The following is a 21,714-nucleotide window of genomic DNA, read 5'->3' on the forward strand; positions in this document are numbered from 1 at the left end:
TGAAAATGACAAAAAGTAGAGGACCCAGCACTAATCCTTGTGGCACCCCACTGGTCACAGGCCTCCAGTCTGAAAAACAACCCTCCACCACCACCCTCTGTTTTCTACCTTTGAGTCAGTTCTGTATCCAAATGGCTAGTTCTCACTGTATTCCATGAGCTCTAACCTTGCTAATCAGTCTCCCATGGGGAACCTTGTCGAATGCCTTACTGAAGTCCATATAGATCACATCTACCACTCTGCCCTCATCAATCCTCTTTGTTATTTCCTCAAAAAACTCAATCAAGTTTGTGAGACATGATTTCCCACGAACAAAGTCATGTTGACTATCCCGAATCAGTCCTTGCCTTTCCAAATACATGTACATCCTGTCCCTCAAGATTCCCTCCAACAACTTGCCCACCACCAATGTCAGGCTCACTGGTCAATTGTTCCCTGGCTTGTCATTACCACCTTTCTTAAACAGTGGCACCATGTTTGCCAAACTCCAGTCTTCTGGCACCTCACCTGTGACTATCGATGATACAAATATCTCAGCAAGAGGCCCAGCAATCACTTCTCTAGCTTCCCTCAGAGTTCTAGGGTATACCTGAACAGGTCCTGGGGATTTATACACCTTTAACCATTTCAAGATATTCAGCACTTCCTCCTCTGTAATCTGGACATTTTGCAAGATGTCACCATCTATTTCCCTACAGTCTATATCTTCCATATCCTTTTGCACAGTAAATATTGATGTAAAATACTCATTTAGTATCTCCCCCATTTTCTGTGGGTCCACACAAAGGCCACCTTGCCGATCTTTGAGGGGCCCTATTCTCTCCCTCGTTACCCTTTTGTCCTGAAAATATTTGTAAAAACTCTTTGGTTTCTCCTTAATTCTATTTGCCAAAGCTATATCATGTCCCCGTTTTGCCCTCCTGATTTTCCTCTTAAGTATACTCCTACTTCCATTATACTCCTCTAAGGATTCACTCAATCTATCCTGTCTATACCTTACGTATGCTTCCTTCTTTTTATTAACCAAACCCTTAATTTCTTTTGTCATCCAGCATTCCCAATACCTACCAGCCTTTCCTTTCACCCTAAGAAGAATATACTTTCTTTGGATTCTCGTTATCTCATTTCTGAAGGTTTCCCATTTTCCAGCTGTCCCTTTATCTGCCAACATCTGCCCACAGTAAGCTTTTGAAAGTTCTTGCCTAATACCGTTAAAATTGGTCTTTCTCCAATTTAGAACTTCAACGTTTAGATCAGGTCTATCCTTTCCCATCATTATTTTAAATCTTGTGAAGCAAAAACAGAAATCGTTGGAAATATTAATTCTGTCAGGTGGCATTTCTGAAGAGAGAAAGTGTAAGACTTCCTTATGTGGTTGAATGGTTCTGGACAGATTATCAGTGGCACATAACAACTTAGGCCCTCTTCCACCAAATATGGTACACCTTTATTTGCTGCTTAGCAATAAAGCATAGTCACAGTGACATTGGTTACTTTGGAGGTCTGTGAACTATGGTCTGACTCAGTTTAGATGTGTGACACTGGAAAAGCACGCCAGATCTGTCAGTATCCGACGAGCAGGAGAATCGATGTATAGGATGTAAGCCCTTCATCATGAATGTAGGAAAGGCAAAAGGGGGCTGAGAGATAAATAGGAGGGTGGGGCTGGGGGTAGGGGGAAGGTGGCTGGGAAGACGATAGGTAGATGCAGATGGGGAGTGATAGTGATAGGTTGGGGGGAGAGTGGAGTGGATAGGTGGGAAGGAATATGGGCAGGTGCGACAGTTAAAAAGAGCAGTGCCGAGTGGAGGGTTGGATCTGGGATGAGGTGAGGAGAGGGGAGATATGGAAGCTGGTTAAGTCAACATTGATGCCATGTGGTTGAAGGGTCCCAAGGCGGAAAATGAGGCATTCTTCTGCCAGTAGTCAGGTGGCTTGGATTTGGCAGTGGAGGCGGCCCAGGAGTTGCATGTCCTTGGCAGAGTGAGAGGGAGACTTAGAGTCATAGAGTCATAGAGATGTACAGCATGGAAACAGACCCTTTGGTCCAACCCATCCATGCCAACCAGATATCCCAACCCAAACTGTCCCACCTGCCAGCACTCGGCCCATACCTCTCCAAACCCTTCCTATTCATGTACCCATCCAGATGCCTCTTAAATGTTGCAATTGTACCAGCCTCCACCACTTCCTCTGGCAACTCATTCCATACATGTACCACCCTCTGCATGAAAAAGTTGCCCCTTAGGTCTCTTTTATATCTTTCCCCTCTCACCCTAGACCTATGCCCTCTAGTTCTGGACTCTCCGATCCCAGGGAAAAGACTTTGCCTGTTTATCCTATCCATGCCCCTCATAATTGTCTCAACCTCTATAAGGTCACTCCTCAGCCTCCGACGCTCCAGGGAAAATAGCCCCAGCCTCTCCCTGTAGCTCAAATCCTCCAACCCTGGCAACATCCTTGTAAATCTTTTCTGAACCCTTTCAAGTTTCACAACATCTTTCCGATAGGAAGGAGACCAGACTTGCATGCAATATTCCAACAGAGGCCGAATCAATGTCCTGTACAGCTGCAACATGACCTCCCAACTCCTGTACTCAGTACTTTGACTGATAAAGGAAAGCATACCTAACACCTTCTTCACTATCCTATCTACCTGTGACTCCACTTTCAAGGAGCTATGAACCTGCACTCCAAGGTCTCTTTGTTCAGCAGCACTCCCTAGGACCTTACCATTAAGTGTATAAGTCCTGCTAAGATTTGCTTTTCCAAAATGCAGTACTTCGCATTTATCTGAATTAAACTGAAGTGGTCAGCCACAGGGTGGTGGAGTTGTTTGGTGTGTGTGTCTCAGAGATTTTCCCTTAAACATTATGCCCCATCTCCCCAATGTAGAGGAGACTGCATCAATAGCAATGGACACAGTAGATGAGGCGTTTGGATGTACTGGAAAATCATTGCCGGATGTGAAAAGATCCTTTGGGGCCTTGGACAGAGGTGTGGACGCAGGTTTTACATCTCTTGCGGCAGCAAGGGAAGGTGCCAGGAATGGAGGTGGGTTGGTGGGGGGTATGGACATAACAAGGGAGTGATGGAGAGAATGGTCTCTGCACAATGCAGATAGGGGTGAGGAGGGAAATATATCTCTGTGATCAGGTCTGTTTGTCGGTGGTGGAAATGGCGGAGGATAATGCGCTGAATGCAGAGATTAGTGGGGTGGAAATTGAGCTCCAGGGGATTTCTATCCTTGTTCCGTTTAGAGGGATGGGCACATCCACCTATTGCCTTCCCAGCTATCTTCCCTCCAACTCCCACCCCAATCCTCCTATATATTTCTCAGCCCCCTTCTCCCCTCCCCCCCCAACCTAATATTCCTGATGAAGGGTTCATGCCTAAAACATTGATTCTTTTGCTCCTTAGATGCTGCCTGACCGGCTGTGTTTGTCCAGCACCACACTTTTCGACTCTTGACTCTCCAGCATCTGCAGTCCTCACTTTCTACTCTGTCTCAGTTCAGTCAATCCATTGACAAATCTCCAACTTCATCTTTGGAGCACGATCCAAACCACTCCACTGCCCCCAAAAACAGTACAATGTACTTGCTATGTCTTTGTGTCACATAATTTTCTGCCTGTTTTGACCCACATAATTGGTTTTGAATTACATCACTGTCCTGTTTGAAGCTGTACTCTCTCTAGACCTGGCTTTCAAGGTTATGCATGAGTAAATACAGAAAGTAATCTGGGGTGTTATCACTGACACCCATGTTAATCTGCAATGTTGGAGTGATGAAGTTATTTGATCACATATAGTGGGCCCACATTTCTCTCTCTGCTCCAATACTGTTTTAAGGTCAATTTATAGACTCCTGCAAATCTAAATAAGTCTGGCCAAATTTCCTAACCTACCTTCCTATTTTCAAAACCATATATAGTTCTTCAGTCAGGTACCATGTCACCTCCAGGGTTCAACTTGTCTACTATGAGCCAAACTCAGCGCAAAGGACTCCACCACCACTAGTTTAATTCAATAATTTGAAAGAAGCAAAGAACAGTTACATGATTTAAAGTTAAAAGTCACACAACAACAGGTTATAGTCCAATAGGTTTAATTGGAAGCATTAGCTTTTGGAGTGCTGCTCCTTCATCAGTTAGCTGTGGAGCAAGATAATAAGACTTTGAACTTATCGCAAAATGATGCTGCTCCACAGCTACCTGATGAGGAGCAGCGCTCTGAAAGCTAGTGCTTCCAATTAAACCTGTTGGACCATAGCTTGGTATTGTGTGATTTTTAACTTTATCCATCCCAGTCCAACACCGGCACCTGTGTCATGATTTAAAGTGGTTAATGCACTACAAAACTAAATAATACACTGGTGTCGTTGCAACTCTGCCCTGTTTACCTCTGCTTGAGACAAGGTGTCGCAAAGATCTTGATGGTGCTTTATGCAATGACTTGGCATAAACTTAACAGATTCATTTGAGCTTGTAAGTCCAGGCAAGCTGAACAGTATTTAAAGTATTTATACTTCCAATAAATCTATTTACCTTATGTGAGTCCTGAGTGACACATTTTCTGGTTAGAGTCCTGTGCCTGTCTGGGTGATGCACATCCCCTCTTTATGAGAACAAATCAGCCTCAAAAAGCAGTAAAAAAAATGATCATGATTGGAACTTTAATGTGATCAAGCCATTTATCCTCCAAATGATGACACAGTACATTTATGAGAGGGCGGTTAGCAAGTATATATTTCTTTCTGATTTTCTTATACTTGCATTTAACTCACTATAGAGCAGAAACAGAATGTGTAAGTATCATAATTACAGAATTCATCAATACAGATTGATGAGTATAAAGCCTTTGTATATCATTCATTTGGAGTAAAACCATAGCAACAGTAGCAATATAAATGCTTGTCACATCTGAGTAATCCCTGAGTAGATTGTTATTCATCTCTTGGAGAGCATGTTCTTGCTGCGCTTCTGCAGCTTAGAATCACAGGAGAGAAATTGTATGCATGGAAAAGCTGATTTAGAAGATTCCACCATTTTCAATTAAGTTATCTTCTGGTTTTAATTTTATAAAAAAACCCTTTGTCCAACATATTTTTAATTAATAGAAAATTGTATACCTTTTGTTTTCTCTATTTTGTTACACCATAGCAACAATGTTTCCTCTGCCTTCAGAAGGACTGATCCTGAATTAAGTGTGAGCAGAAATTCTATTTGTTTTGGGAGTTGGAACATGTGAAAAACTGTCTCAGCTGTGTATTTTACATTCAGCTAATGATGATTTCTCCTCAGCTGTCCACACTGAGCTATTGAAAAACACATCAATATAGTTTGATGGTATTTCTCATGGTAGAATTAGTTGGTGCTTGTAGTTGTTAATCTGCGAGTTAAGCCTTGGCTTGGTCAAAGAGAGAGTTACAGAGTGATGGGCAGTGGCTGGACTTTACTATTGGCTTGTGAAGCTTATGTTCTTGCACAGATCACAAGTTGCACGCCCGAACCAAGTGTGACTTCTTCTACCATTTTTGGATGTAGGAGGAAACCGGTTGTGGAGGTGAGCAGTTGGAATAACCAACTCCATTCTTGGATGTCAACTCCCAACAGTTTGCAAAGATCCGCTTTCCTCACTTCCACAATAATGCCAGTTGCTCCTCACATTGCCCGTGCCACCTTTCCAACCTTGTGTGTTCTCTGTGCCCCCTTAAATCACTCATGCCACCTCAAAACTCCTGTGTGTACTTTACAGCCACTCACCCAATATGCATAATATGCAGCTTCCACAGAATACCCATGGAAAATGTTTTACAATGTTTGGGAATATTGGGGGGGGGGGGAGGGAAGAGGTTAACTCTCACCAAAATTCACTATATTTGATCCTGAGTAGAAGAAAAGTTCTGTCGTACGAAAGAAAAAGAAAACATACTTGGAATACCTGTGACTCTTTTAGCTTGGGTTCAACATACCACAGATTACATCACAGTGACAAATGTTTTTGAAACTGGCAGTTATTCACAGATGAATGCAGTACCTATTGTGCTAAAATCATTAATGTTTGAAACCAAGCCAAGCTTTCAGTGTAACCCAGCTGAATGTCTATGGGAGGAAACAACAGGTAGTGCATATTTCATTTCCAAAGCAGAATCTGTCAACCAGTATAGGGGCAGCAGGTGGTTTGTATTTTGTTTTCAAGTATCAAGACCATCTTTAAAGCAGCCTGTGACATTTAAATCACAGTCAGAAATATGACAGCACATTTTACAACATTTTACACTGCCTTATGATACATTTTCCAATTGCTATGAATAACTAAGGAGGCTTCCGCAATGCAAGTGTCAAGTTACTTTCAACAATAGATCTCAAAGATAAATCATCACCTTAAAGGACCCATCAACATGACTGAGATTCCAAAACCTCACTTTACCAGATGAAAATGAAAATCCAAGTGGAAGGAAATCCAATTTTTGTCCCCCATTTAAAATTTGGAACCTAACATCTGCAGCACTAACCATTCCCAATCTACAACAAGGCCAGAGAAAAATGGTTCACGGCTGAGAGTGTGGAGGAAAACTGATTCCCTCCAAATAAAAATAAAATGTGGTCATTTGCATACCATTGAAAATCCAGCCATAGGTTCTTCATGGATAAGAAAGTAAATCTAAATTACAGCAAATGCAACTTGAACTTGCATGATCTACTTTTGACATAGCAAATGTCACTAATGCATTTTACAGGAGCTTTATCAAGCACAATTTCACATTGAGCCAAACAATTAAGGCTCCTCACCAAATACTTGGACAAAGACATTGCTTTAAAGGGCATCTTAAGGGAGAGAGGGATTTAGGGACTCAGACGTTTGGAGAGAGGATTCTAGTATTTTGGATGTAGATAGTTTAAGAAACAGTAACCAGTGGTGGAACAATCAAAAATCCAGAATGCTCACCAGGTCTGAATGAAAGAAGTCCCAATGGACTGTTGGAATGGAAGAGGTTACAGAGTTTGTGAAGGACGACGTCTTGGTGGGAATTGACGAGAAGGAAAGCTCTGTCACATCTGGTTGCATCAATGTGCAAAGAAAAATCTTCATAGGGCTGTCTTTCCAGACCTTAATTGAATTATGTGATTCAGTACTAAATATAAAAAGCATGCTTTCTATTTTTTAAGCCCATTGGATAACATATATAAATGCATTTCAACTTGTTATGTCTTTTTCAGTTCAGACATGAACTTTGATAAGCCGATACATTTTCTGAGACCACTGATTCATGCTGCAATTTGGTCCAAAGCATTCTGCTGCTGGCAAACATCTTAACAAAGATGTCTGTTGTATTAACCCTATTCCTCTCTTCCTAAAGGCCAGCTGCCTGCAGAGAATTTCCAGTGTGTTCTGTCACCATTCTCCCTGTGAAGTTCTGGCAGACTATTTAACTCTTTTTCACCTCATCCCATCTTCCCTTGATGCTTGTACATGGACAGTTTCCAGCAAGCATTGCTGGATACTGCCCAGAAGCAGACACAATGAATTCTTTTCTCCCTTCCCTGGCTGAGGGAGCCTGAGAGTGTCAGTAATATCCCTTTTTGCCACAATCGTTTGGATCTGCAAAACTCTGCTTATGGATGAAACTGGTAACTTTCTGGTCTGCAGAGCATAGTTCTTTACTGCCGAGTAAATATTCCAATTGATCTGGCAAGCAAGGGAGACTGAATATTTCACCAGGATTATGCATTATACCTAAGCTTGCTGCATTAACTGATTTGTCGGACCAAGTATCCTTAATCAGCTGGCTAGTCAAAAAGTACAAAGATTGGATCTTTTAACTTGCTGTCACTTAGGTATAAATGTATACAAGAGCAGTTAGATTGGTGAACATGTCTGTGACTCCTATGCTGTTTGTTATATCCACTAAAGTGAAAGGTCATGGAGGATGTTGGCTTGGTGCTGGAGGGTGACCTTTTGAGGAAACAAAATTAAACACTACTTTATTATGTTGTGGCATAGTTCTACAAGTAACTCTAACTGTCCAGTTACTCAGACAAATGACTATTCTTGCTGTATGACTGTTTGCAAGAGCAGTCTGCTGGACATTGTAGTGATTCCAATCCCCATACCTGATACTGACCTGTAACTTTTCCAATAGAAGTCATTCACATTGAGAATAACGTTTTTCCATTCAACAGTCCTGGGTACCACACATCTATTATGCAGCGTAAAATATCTCCCACTGATCCTCAATGATTTGTCTTAATCCCAGATTCAGAGGAACAGCCATTTATGCATCATTATGACATGATCATTTTCCATACCAATCATACCCATGGTCTTTCTGAAAGTGTTTCCAATGTTGAGTCATTTATTTATCCAGATTAGTACTCTAGACATTTTTTTTGTCATTGAGAAATATTGCTTACTGGTATCTTTGGGTTACTTGAATGCATATCTCTCATTTTCCCTTCCAATTTAGCAAGAACATGTGGCTCCAATCTACGAGGGCCGAGTGGTACTATCACATCCCCCAATTATCCAGTCCAATATGAAAACAACGCGCATTGCGTCTGGGTTATCAGTGCGACAGACCCTGATAAGGTAGGCTATCCCACTGGTTTATGGCTTATCATGTTTTTTTTAAAGCCATCTTTGTATCTTTTCAAACAAGCAAGCCACTAATCATCAATAGAAAGAGGATATTGTTAATATTGGAAGCAACCGAACTGCTTGTTAAATGTGATAAGTCCCAAGGCAAGGACAGTTAGGATAAAATGATGCTTGATTTGTTTGTTTACTTTAGCACTGGTTTTTATACGCCTCTGAAATACAGAAGCATTTCTTTGTTAATAAGGATTCCTCATCACTTCATCTTGCAGCTTAACAGGAACAGAAGTGGGGCTGTGGATAATTCAGATTGGAGAAATGTTAACCTGTCAGTTGAAATTTGAACAGGAATGCACAGATTTCCTTTGTATGCTCTGAGGGGAACAGTTCAGAATGACCTGAAGCCTCACTGCAGAAAAATAAAGACCAAAGTTGATGCTAAGCACGTTTTTCCCCCAAGACACTTCACTTGGCAGAAATGGCAAGTGGAATGGTTTAAAATCAACACTGTCCACATATCAGTGTCACCATTCCTGGTGGCATTTGAATTTTATTGGCTATGAAGGCAGTCTAATCAGCAGGCCTGAGCCCTGTGTCGCTCGGAATGCAGTTGGGGCCTAAATTTAGCAAAAGTGGTCATACCTTTATCATGTGAAAACTGCTGGAGAGATACGGTGGGACGCAACAGAGAGAGCCAAAGAGGCCGGTAAATAACACATTTTAATATTTTGGCAAAAACCTTTCAGAGCGAGGAAAAGCTGATGCAGGAAAGGAATCTTTGGGCCTCCCCTAGCTGAGGTTTCTGAATACTTACATCCGTTTTGGAACCTTCCAGCCCACCCCAATGAAACAGTGAGCTTATGCCAAAGATGTTGAGTTAGTGAGTTTTGAGAAGATTTGTAGAACAGGTTGAGGTTCTGGATGTAGTTTGCTGGCTGACTGGAAAGTTTGTTTTCAGACATTTCATCACCATATTCGGTAATATCATCAGTGAACCTCTGGTGAAGCACTGGTGTTAGTGACCCACTTTTTATTTATGTGTTTAGGTTTCCTTGGGTTGGTGATTCCATTTCCTGTGGTGATGACATTTCCTATGGTGATGTCATTTCCTGTTCTTTTTCTCTCTGTGGTCTGCTATGTGGATGACTCCTTTGTCTTCACTAAGTGAAACAAATTAGAGGAAACCTTCAAGACCATCAATAATACCCTTACTAGCATACAATTTGCAAAAGAGGAGGAAAACAATAACAAACTGCCATTCAAGATGTCATAGTAGAGCGAATAGCCAATGGAGAACTTCAAACCAACACCTACAGGAAAACAACACATACGGACCAAATATTGAATTACAGAAGCAATCATCCCAACATCCACAAATGAAGTTGTATTAGAACATTATTTCAATGAGTCACCACACACCGCAGCACAGAGGAACTACAAAGAGCAGAGGAAAATCACCTATACAGGGTATTCAAAAATAATTAGTACCCAATGAACACAGTCTGCCGATTTTTCAGCAACAACCCCAAACAAGCAGACAAAACGCATTCAGAAACCCTAGCCACTCTCCCCTACATCAAAGACATCTCAGAAATGACTGCCAGACTACTCAGATCTCTTGGCATCATGGTAGCCCACAAACCCACAAACACACTAAAACAGCAACTAGTGAACTTGAAAGACCCCATACAGACAACAAGCAAAACTAATGTCATTTACAAAATACCTTGCCAGAACTATAAGAAACATTGGACAAACAGGCAGAAGACTAGCCACCAGGATACATAAATATCAACTAGCCACCAAAAAGACATGACCCACTCTCACTAGTATCTTTATATACAGATGAGGAAGGACATGACTTTGACAACACATCCATCTGAGGACAAGCCAAACAGAGATATGTGTGACAATTCCTAGAGGCATGGCATTCCAACCGGAACTTTATCAACACATTGACTTGGACCCCATTTACCATTCTCTGAGAAAAAGAACAGGAAATGACATCACCACAGAAAATGACATTACCAATCCAAGGAAACCTAAACACATAAATAGAAAGCAGGTCACTAACACCAGTGCTTCATCAGAGGCTCACTGATGATATGACTTAGTATGGTGGTGAAACGTCTGAAAATGAACCTTCCAGCTCAGTGAGCAAACTTACCTCCAAGACTTTGAGTCCCAAGGTGGCAGTCAGCTTCCACTCCAATTCAAACACCCATCTACCAACCTTGGCTTTATTCCCAATGGCTTTGAGCAGGATGACATTTGGCATCAGAAACTCTCTGACCTTGTATCCTTTGGAACCTTTGGGCATGCCATCTACTGCAGAGCCTCCTGCCTGTGCACTGGTACATCAAAATCTTCCTCATAATCTTTGTTCTGTCTTTACAAATGCAAGGAGTGAAGGGGTAATGCAATAATGAAAAATGTTCCATACGTTAATGGTACACGTACAGAATGGTAAATAAGGCCTTGCCAATGTCACGCATCTGCTAGGTCCAGGGTGATCCCTCACTGTTACCTCTACCCCCATCACTCAACCCCTCTACATCTTTGTAACAAATGGATTTATATTGATATTTTATCTTCAATAAAGATCATGACAAGAAGTACATTTTAATGTGCAGCCCTCTGATCTTCTCCCATTCTCTGTTGAAGGTGATAAATCAGCCTTTGCAATTTGTTTCCACAAGGGAATAAAATTCCATAGATATGAAGTTGCACATTAGCAGGTGAATACAAATGTACCTGTATTTCTAACTTGATTACCAACCAGAAATACAGGTTTGGTTTTCCGATTCAAACTTAAGGACTGTGGAACTGCTTATAGTATCTCCTTTGCAATCTTGAAACAATGTTGTTCTTTTGGCACCATACCTCAGATTACAATTATCCATTCACAGGAACAAAAGGACACAGCACTGATTCTAAACTTAAGAAAATGATCAAACATTGATGCAAAGCATTGGTCAAGTCTCCTTCAGCCTATTCTGTATAATTTGAGCTATTTCATTTTATTTAGAATAAAGCATAGATATCTCAGGATGACACCAAGAATTGGCAATTGCATTTATGTGAGATAAGCTACTACAAAAGCTTTTTAACTAACTCAGGGAAGGTCAGAAGATGATTTCAAAATGTGAAATTCTTTGATAAAGTGATTAATGAGAGACTGGCTCCTCCGGTTATAGGATCAGTTCCAAGAGATCATTTATTTAATGTTGCCATAAAGAGAGCAAATAGAGTGGTTGAGATAAATTTCTTGATATTGAGAGTGCTGAGACAGAAACTATCTTCTCTTTCATAAAATAGGATTGATGTTTTGAGAAGGGGAACAAATTGTGCAATGCAATTTATTTTGGATTGCTGCAACAAAGAACCAGTATAGGGATAAAGGATTGAGTGGTCTTAATCTGTGCTGCAACTTCCACATGATTTTATTATGGTTGAGCTTCTAATTCAGAATGAGAATTGTGTGTTATATTTGCAAAATTTCAATGTTGATCAGCAGAGATTAGTTTGAGGATTGTGGTTGAATTGTAAGGATGACCTTTAGTTAATGGCTTTATTTTATCTGGGGAATCATGCTTCGTGAAAACTGTGTTTCTTGAATTATATAGCAAGCTTTTGTTTTATTGCTGTAGGTCTGCTGAGAGTGTCATGGATAGATCAGACCGCTCTTGCAGTCAACAGGGATTAAGAGCCATCAAATAAGAATGCAAATTGCCTGAGATTCTGTTGAGCATTTGCACAATGTACTTTTGGAACTTGCAATGCGGACTGTTGTAGAAAACACACGTTAATCCTCAGTCATTAGCTGTGCTCATTATTGGATGAACAATGCTGGCAGTTGGGGTTCCCTGGTGATGCAGTGGTTGAACGCACTGTGATAATGATTCATTCAGAAAGTTTTCAGAATCAAATATGAAGATGGATATTGCATGGAGGGTGACTTTGCTCAGGTGTAATATCCTGCAATGTTAAGTCTGCCCAATTATCTAGGCTCCCACTTGCATCCTTCTGGGTGACATTGTGCTAAAATGCCAAAAAACACCCCCCATCCACCCCACAAAAAAAAAGTGACAGATGTCAGCAGGAGGTTCAGGGTTACTTGGGCATAAATCTAGTAGACATTGAAGAAGGTTACCTCACAGTACAACAGGATCTTGATCAGATGGGTCAATGGGCTCAGAAGTGGCAGATGAAGTTTAATTTAGATAAATGCGAGGTGCTGCATTTTGGAAAAGCAAATCAGAGCAGGACCTATACACTTAATGGTAAGATCCTAAGGAGTGTTGCTGAACAAAGAGACCTTGGAGGGCAGGTTCATAGTTCTTTGAAAGTAGAGTCGTGTGTAGATAGAATAGTGAAGAAGGCATTTGGTATGCTTTCCTTTGTTGGTCAGAGTATTGAGTACAGGAGTTGGAAGGACATTATGTGGCTGTATAGGACATTGTTTAGGCCACCTTTGGAATATTGCGTGCAGTTCTGGTCTCCTTCCTATTGGAAGAATGTTGTGAAACTTGAAAGGGTTCAAAAAAGATTTACAAGGATGTTGCCAAGGTTAAAGGATTTGAGCTATAGGGAGAGGCTGAATAGGCTGGGGCTGTTTTCCCTGGAGCATTGGGGGCCGCGGGATGACCTTATAGAGGTTTATAAAATCATGAGGGGCATGGATAGAATAAATAGACAAAAAATTTTCCCTGGGGGTGGGGGAGACCGGAACTAAAGAGCACAGGTTTAGGATGAGAGGGGAAAGATGTAAGAACGAGGAGCAAGAGTAGGCCATTTGGCCGTTTGAGCCTGCTCGGCTACTCAATAAGATCATGGCCAATCTTTTTTTGGACTCAAATCTTAGCTTTAAAAGCGATTAGTGAAGTCAACTACTTCACTGAACAAGGAGGTTCATAGATTAACAGCCCTCTAGGTGAAGAGGTTCCTTCTCAGTTCAGTTCTGAACCTGCTTTCTTTAATCTTGAGGCCATGCCCTCTTGTCGTAGTCTCAACCACCAGTTGAAACATCCTATCTATTATTATTTTATTGATTTCGTTCATAATTTTATATGTTTCTATATGATACCCCCTCATTCTCCTGAATTCCAGTGAGTATAATCCCAATCTACTCAATCTCTCCTCATAAGCCAATCCCCTCAACTCCAGAATCAACCCAGTGAATCTCCTCTGCACCCCCTCCAGTGCAGTACATCCACCCAGGTCCCTCTGCAAAACAGCATGCTGCAAGTAATAATCTATTCTGCTATTACTAAAGGAAACTAAAGGGCAACTTTTTCACACAGAGGGTGGTGCATGTATGGAATGAGTTGCCACAGGAGGTGGTGGTGACTGGTACAATTAGAGCATTTAAAAGGCACCTGAATGAGTATATGAATAGGAAAGGTTTAGAGGGATACGGGCTAACTACTGACAGATAGGACGACATTAGGTTAGAATAACTGGTCGACATGAACGTGTTGGACCGAAGGGTCTGTTTTCGTGCTGTACATCTCTATGACTCTGAAGATCTCAATTCTGTAAGTGAAGACAGTTTTAGTATGCAAGGGCAAATGAGATGGCTTGGAGGGCCAAAGGGCCCATTCCTGTGCTGTGTTGTTCTTTGTTCTAGGTGTGTGTCAAGTTATTTGCGCTGCAATTCAACCACGAACAACCTCTCTACTGAAATCTAGGCTCCAATTTTAAAAGTGAGCAGAAGAGGAGGTGCACACAATGTCCAAAGCAGTTGGTGCAACTCCAAAATCCAGTAATTTGGAGTGTTTGGTGATATAATAATCAAGGCCTCATTCATGTAAAAGCTTTCTGAGTCTTGGGCAACTCCTGACCAGATCTACCCCCAACTTGGCAGTTGCATGGAAAAATGTGGTAGTGGGAGCCACTGAGAGAACTAGTTGCCAGTGGCTCCAGGGAATAAGAGTCTGAATGTGCTCTGGGAGCAGAGGGGAGGGGATTTCCATTGCTTGGAGGAGGGTTTAAAGTTAAATTGCTGGTCTATAGTGGCCACTTTTGCACCACCTGTCCTGCAATTGAAGGAAATGTATTGAAACTTTACCTGGTTGTCATTGAGACTCTCACAGTGGTTTTGCTATCAGACTACAGATAATGTAGTTCTCTCCCTGACTGGTGTTATGATTCGATCATAGTGTTATCAAGCTGCAAAATTTGAAAGTAAAGCCAACCTTGGCCTGCCTACAATGGGACCCTCAGCAAACTTTATGCAGGTAGGAATACAGTGACCTCTGGCTCTTAAGCCAACTTAACCAACCATGAACTCTCCAACTGGGCAAACATCCTGACACTGCATTTTTAGAATTTAGATAGAAATTTAAATGATCATTGCACCATGAAACAAGCTGACCATAGTGAAGGCATCAGTTCCAGTGAGTTGTCACTGCTTGTCTTCGCCCATCAGTCTCCAAGGTAACAATGAGTACAATGACAAACTCAATAAACTGATTGTCATTCTGAACGATGCAGTGACATGAAGGATCACCCGATAGTAGGCAACAAGACTTCCCGATTTAAAAATAAACCACCAACTCCAGGAACATGAGAAAGGTGTATTAAATGAAATTTGAAGCTCCATTAAATAAATCAAAATTTTATGTTGGATTACAGAAAGTATATGGCATAGAAATAGGCCATTCACCCAATGAGTTCCAGTTTTACTCGATCCTCTTTTTATGTTTTCTTCATCCAACTCTACTATTTGAACTGACTTGCATAGTTTTCCCTAAATTGTTCTGCACTATTTACTTTAGCCATTCTCTGTTGTAGCAATTCCAACTTTCTCACCACTCTTTGGGTAAGGAAATTTCGTTTGAATTCCCTCGGTAAAGACAATGACTGCAGATGCTGGAAACCAGATTCTGGAGTAGAGTGGTGCTGGAAAAGCACAGCAGTTCAGGCAGCATCCGAGGAGCAGGAAAATCGACATTTCGGGCAAGGTCTTTTACTGCTCCTCGGATGCTGCCTGAACTGCTGTGCCTTTCCAGCACCACTCTACTCCAGAACCCCTTTTGAATTCCCTATTGGATTCTTGGTGACTTTGCTACATTAATAGTCTCCAGTTATGCTCTTCCCCACAAGAGTAATGTTTTCTCTCTCGAACAAATCTATCAAACCTTTTTATAAATTTTGAAGATCTCTAGGTCACAGCTCAGCCTTTTTTCAAGAGAGAGAGAGAGAGAGAGACAGCCAATCCTTTCCTGACATGTCTTCTTATGCATTTCAGGTATCATCTATGTAGATCTTGCACTCTGTCATGCTCCAATGTCCTTTCCATATTATAACGAACAGAACTGCAGGCTGTGCCCTTTATTCTAATTAAGGTTTGATACATGATTTTGCATAATATGCAGACTTTTCAATTATGTCCCTTCTAGAAATTAAACTTAGTGTCTGCTTTGCACTTTTTTGGCTTTCTAAACAGTGTCAAATTTTTAGTATGAACCAAGTCATTTCTATGTTGTTCTATTTGTGGTGAATGGCTACATGTATGTGTTAAAATATTTGGCAACATTGCCTAATGAATGAATAAATTAATGGGAAGATAAATAATGCTGTTGGGTGACCTGTTATAGAGTCATAGAGTCATATGGCTTGGAAACAGTCCCTTTGGTCCATCTAGTCCATGCCAAACATAATCCCGAACTAAACTAGTCCCACCTGCTTGCTCTTGCCCCATATCCCTTCAAGCTTTTCCTATGCATGTACTTATCCAAATATTTGTTAATTATTGTAATGGTACCCACATCCACAACTTTCTCAGGAAGTTCATTCCATGCGCAAACTAGCCTGTGTAAAACATTTGCCCCTCATGTCTTTTTTAAGTCTCTCCCCTCTCACCTTAAAAACGTGCCCCATCGTCTTGAAATTCCCCATCTGAGGGAAAAGACAACTACCACTGAATCTATCTATACCCCTCATCAAACTTCAAACGGGTCACTTCTCAACCTCCAACACTCCAGTGAAAAGAGTCCTAGCCTACCACCTTTTCTTTTTAACTCAAACGTTCCATACTCGGCAACATCTTGGTAAATCTCTTCTGAACCCTCTCCAGGTTAATGATTTCCTTCCATAACTGGGTGACCAGAACTTGATACAGTACTCCAGAAGAGGGCTCATCAATGTCCTGTACAACCTCAACAAAGGATTGAGCAATGAAGGCAAGCGTGCCAAATGCCTTTTTAACCACCCTTTATATATGTGACACAAACTTCAAAGAGATATGTACCTATACTTCTAAATTCCTCTATTGTACACTACCCAAGGATCTATCATCAATTCTATAAACGCTACCCTTGTTTGTTGTATGAAAATGCAATACCTCACATTTATCCAGATTGAACTCCATCTGCCATTTTACAACCCATTGACCCATTCGATCAAGAACCTTTTGTAATCTTAGAAAACCTTCTTCACTGTCTGATATGCCACCAATTTTGTTGTTGTCTGCAAACTTACTATATTCTCATCCAAATTGTTTATATATTGACAAGCAATCAAAAATTTCAAAATCTGGGGACAGTGAAAGGTAAGATTATCCATCATGCATGCCCCATGAGGAGTTGGAACATCCTCAACCTGCTTCCATGTACTCTCCTGAGAGATGAAAAAAGAAGAAAATAAAAACCTTGGGCTGATGAGGGAGAAGAATGCTCCTAAGACAAATCCCTAGCCTTTAGGGAGAAGGGTCCAGAGAAAAAAACTCTTCCCTGCATCTCTCTGGAGATCAAAACCAGTCCAGTATATCAACCATGATTGTTGGACCACAATCAACAGTCCTTCCAGCTCATGTCATGCTGTTACAAAGGAAGTTCTCAAAACAGGAGTGGCACGGTGGGACAGTGGCTAGCACTGCTGCCTCACAGCGCCAGAGACTCGGGTTCAATTCCCGCCTCAGGCATCTGTCTGTGTGGAGTTTGTACATTCTCCCCGTGTCTGCGTGGGTTTCCTCCCATGGTCCAAAGATGTGCAGGTTAGGTGAATTGGCCATACTAAATTGCCTGTAGTGTTAGGTGAATGGGGTAAATGTAAGGGAATGAGTCTGGGTGGGTTGCTCTTCGGAGGATCGGTGTGGACTTGTTGGGCTGATGGGCCTATTTCCACACTGTAAGTAATCTAATCTAAAAAATTTCCAGGACATGCCTGTCTCCATTTAGCTAGTTTGTCACTCTTTAATTTTTCTGGGCGGGGACTTCAAGAGAAAGAGGTTCTACCTCAAGACCTGAAACCAATTACTGGCTCTAAACCACGTCAAGATCCATGGACACTTCTGGTATTGCAGGAGACCCAGGAGGTAAATGAATGACAGATGCCCCAGACTCAGTAAAATCTAAAATCTCACTCGGACCAGGTTGGTAGAACCAGAGGGAGGTGTGAAAGTACATTGGACAGGGCAGGGGCAGGCTGAAGATAGGGAGACACAACAGTCTGGGAGTAAGCTTAGCACATGGAACCATGCAAGAGTTACACACCCATGTCATCTTTCACTGACCAGGTTAAACCTACCTGGTTGTAACGTTGGGCAAAGATCTCTCCTTCTGTCTGTTCAGTTCAAAGGACCTTAGGATAAGGCCTTTGATTGCCGACTAAGGGGCTCAATTAGGTAGGGGTGAGAAACCCACCCAACCTCCCTCACAAACCCATAAAACTCTAGTAGGAGCATTGGCAGGTGGATTGGCAGATACGAAGCTGTTGATGGCATAGCATCCTTATACATGAGCCCCAGTCTTCTATTTGTCCAATCATAAGTGTTCTGTAAAATTTCAGTCCAACATACTTTGTATCTTGCTTCACAGGGGCCTATCATTTTGGATCTCCACATTCAGCAAATAAACTATCAATTAGCATCAGTGATAGATTCTCATGAATATACGTCCTCCCTGATTGTCATACCTTCCCTGCCCCCTTTCCATTGTGAATGTGAGGTGCCCTTGTCAGCAGTGGTCTCAAACTTCATAGCTCTGCATTTATGATTCACTTTAAAGAACAATAATGATGAGCACTTTCCAATGATATTTTCTGAATAATTACACCTCTGATTAATAGTATTCAACAAATAAATATGAAATCCATTATTGACTCAATCCTCGTGTTCAGCAGACAATGTTCATTTAACAAGGTGATTTTCTTTGACAGCAAGTGAATCACAGGATACTCTGTCAGTTGAATAAAACTTTCTGACAGCTAAGAAATCAAAGACACAAATTATCAAAGATCTGAAAAATTGTGGCCGGTTATTTCAGGGATTGGTATTCATTCAGGTTCTCTACAATCTGATTACATTTAGCGCTCCTATTTTGAAGAAGATGAAACAACTCACGAATCAAATGTGAGATCTCTGGTTTGACGTGACTAACACAGACACGGTCACATGCTGCTGAGATTCATAAATGTACAGGCAGGAGACTGGAATTTATGTTATGAGTTCAGGCTTCTCCTATTTATAGGGAAGCAGTGAGGGAGCGGGGGCCTCTCTCAGCATTCCGGAAACCTGGATCTGCTGGTAATACATAGGAGCTACAAAATTTAATGGTAGGACCTCATTGGAGTCTATTTACTTTTACCTACTAAAGGGTTGCATTGAGAGGAATGGGTGAGGGGAAACCATGTACAGTTTGGCTACAGTCAGTAGTAAGGATTCAGATGATGTGTGGATTGGCTGGATGGAGTGAGAGATCAATGCAGATTCGCTAACAGGTTGGGAGGAAGCACTTTTGTTCTGTTCAGCCCACAAGGGGTGCTAGAAAATCACATACTTTTATCCCCCTCCTCCCTTCAGATTATGAAATTTCTAAGCCCTGGGTAATGCTTACTGGTGTTAAATTCAATTTGAAAATAAAATCTGAGATGAGTAGTTCAAATTAAATACATAATTATGAACTGCATTATGCATTGAACCCAAACTTACCCAGTTAAAATGAAAGTGAGTAACTGGTAGGTGGGTTCACAGTTTTTTTCATATTTCATGACTCCCTATCCTGACCCTATTCTGCCTGAATAGTGAAAATTATACACCTGCTGTGTTTGCTTCCTAACCGTAAGTTCCTGTAGGCTCTAAACTCACAGCAAAGTAATGCAAATGCTGGAGATCAAAAATAAAAACATTGCCAAGAAGAAGATGGCAAGATGGGGAACGTGCTTTAATAGTCAATGTCCACAGGGTTCACTGATAATTCATTTGGCTTGTTGGAACTTACTGTTCCTTGGTATTCCTTCTCCAGTTACTTTCATTTGCTCTCAGGAGTCACAGGGCAACTGGCTCACACTTACAAAGTCTCTGACCTCCTGGTTAAAATCCATAATTTGCAGCAATTGATCAGAGGAAATAAATTGGTTTTCTCCAGGCTTGTGGTCTGTATTTTAATACTGCAGAGAAAAGGGGCAGCTTCTTCCATTCTGGAGACACAATAGTTTATCACTAAATATTCAAACCCACAAGTTGTTCACAGGCCAGGGAGCCAAACCCAGATAGGCAAAGACATTTGTCACCATTCCGTTGACCATTTCGCAACTTGATGCTAGCTAAATCTCTCGGCATACACACTCCTTAGATCCAATTAGTCTGCAATAACTTCATCCACAGTTTGAACAAACATCATTGTGAACAGCGCAAAAATGGTGTATTCAGTAACTTGCACTTTAATAGTGAAGTCTTCCTGAATGCAATTCTTGGCTTTTAAAACAGTCCATTTCTCATTCTGGTTTGCAACCAAAAATTCAGCAAAATAAAACTATATGGTCTTTACTTTCTGCAAATTCAATTTGGGAGCAAATGCTAAATAAATACCGAAAGATGTTGGAAATCTGAAACGAAAACAGAAATTGTTGGAAACTGCCAGAGCCGCTGAGCTAATCTGTGGAGAGAAAGCACAGTTAATGTCTTGGGTCCAGTGACCCTTCTTCAGAATATTTCTGAGGAAGGGTTATCGGACCTGAAACATTAACTCTACTTTCTCTTCACAGATGCTGCCAGACCTGCTGAACTTGCCCAGCAATTTCTGTTTGTGTTTGGAAGACATTGCTCTGAATGGTCGAACTTTCATTTTGGGGCAGAGATACAGGTATTAATGGAAGTTATGCCATCACACTCATACAACACCAGGTTATAGTCCAACAGGTTTATTTGGAAGCACTCGCTTACAGAGCGCTGCTCCTTCATCAGGTAGCTGTGGAGCCGGATCATAAGACACAATTTATAGCAAAATATTACAGTGTCATGCAACTAAAATGTTATATTGAACAACTAAGATTGCTGTTAAGTCTTTCATGTTTTAGAATGGGTTACAGGTATCGGTTCATTAAAATGTAAATCCCAGAAATTCTTTCAAGTCACATGCTCGAGATAACTTGAGATTTTATTAAAAAAAGTGACATCCTAGCTCAGACAATGCATTAAAGATGTGAGGTTAGAGTATGTCTGTATCGTAGTCTTGAGTGAGATTGGTTCTATTTCCAAGTCCTGCTTCACAGCTACCTGATGAAAGAGCAGCGCTCTGAAAGCTAGTGCATCCAAACAAACCTGTTGGACTATAACCTGGTGTTGTGTGAATTTTTAACATTGTCCACCCCAGTCCAATAGCAGATCCTCCACATCATCACACTATAGACAGGATGGAGGTAGCCATTGGGGCAGCAGGACTTCATGTTTGTCAATGTCACTGTGCTCAGCCTGGGGTTTTCTATAGACTCCATGCCAACCAATGGTCCCTGTGCTCTGATGTTCCACTCACAGCAATTGGCATCGACGCACGATCATGGCGTTGACTTCAGCTAATGGAATTTGCTGCCATGCAAGGGTCTCTTCCTGCACTACTGCTGAAAATGGTTCAGGTTGAGACTTTTGGAATCTGGGTTCTGGTATCATCTTGGCGAAACCAAAAACCTTTCCTACCTCATGATAATTCAGGCTCAAGTTCTTACAATCTGTTTTCAGTGGAGGCAAGGAATTTCAATGATTTCATTTCAGTCATAGACTCATACAGTTGTATCCCGTGGAAACAGACCCTTCGGCCCAACTTGTTCATGCTGACCAGATATCCTCTATTCATCTAGTCCCATTTACTAACACTTGATCCACACCACTTGAAACCC

The 21,714-nt window shown here is 41.3% G+C and overlaps 1 protein-coding gene across 1 annotated transcript in view; it reads left to right on the plus strand.

The window, feature by feature from the left end:
• LOC122548600 (CUB and sushi domain-containing protein 1-like) overlaps window positions 1-21,714 on the plus strand; it is a 2,366,391-nt gene that overhangs the window by 1,630,570 nt on the left and 714,107 nt on the right. Inside the window, exon 10 of the mRNA XM_043687435.1 lies at window positions 8,471-8,592. Within this exon, the coding sequence (XP_043543370.1) occupies window positions 8,471-8,592 (122 nt within the window). The remainder of the gene's footprint in view (window positions 1-8,470; window positions 8,593-21,714) is intronic.

The sequence above is a fragment of the Chiloscyllium plagiosum genome, chromosome 3, assembly GCF_004010195.1.
Source record: "Chiloscyllium plagiosum isolate BGI_BamShark_2017 chromosome 3, ASM401019v2, whole genome shotgun sequence".
In the NCBI taxonomy this organism is placed as follows: domain Eukaryota; kingdom Metazoa; phylum Chordata; class Chondrichthyes; order Orectolobiformes; family Hemiscylliidae; genus Chiloscyllium; species Chiloscyllium plagiosum.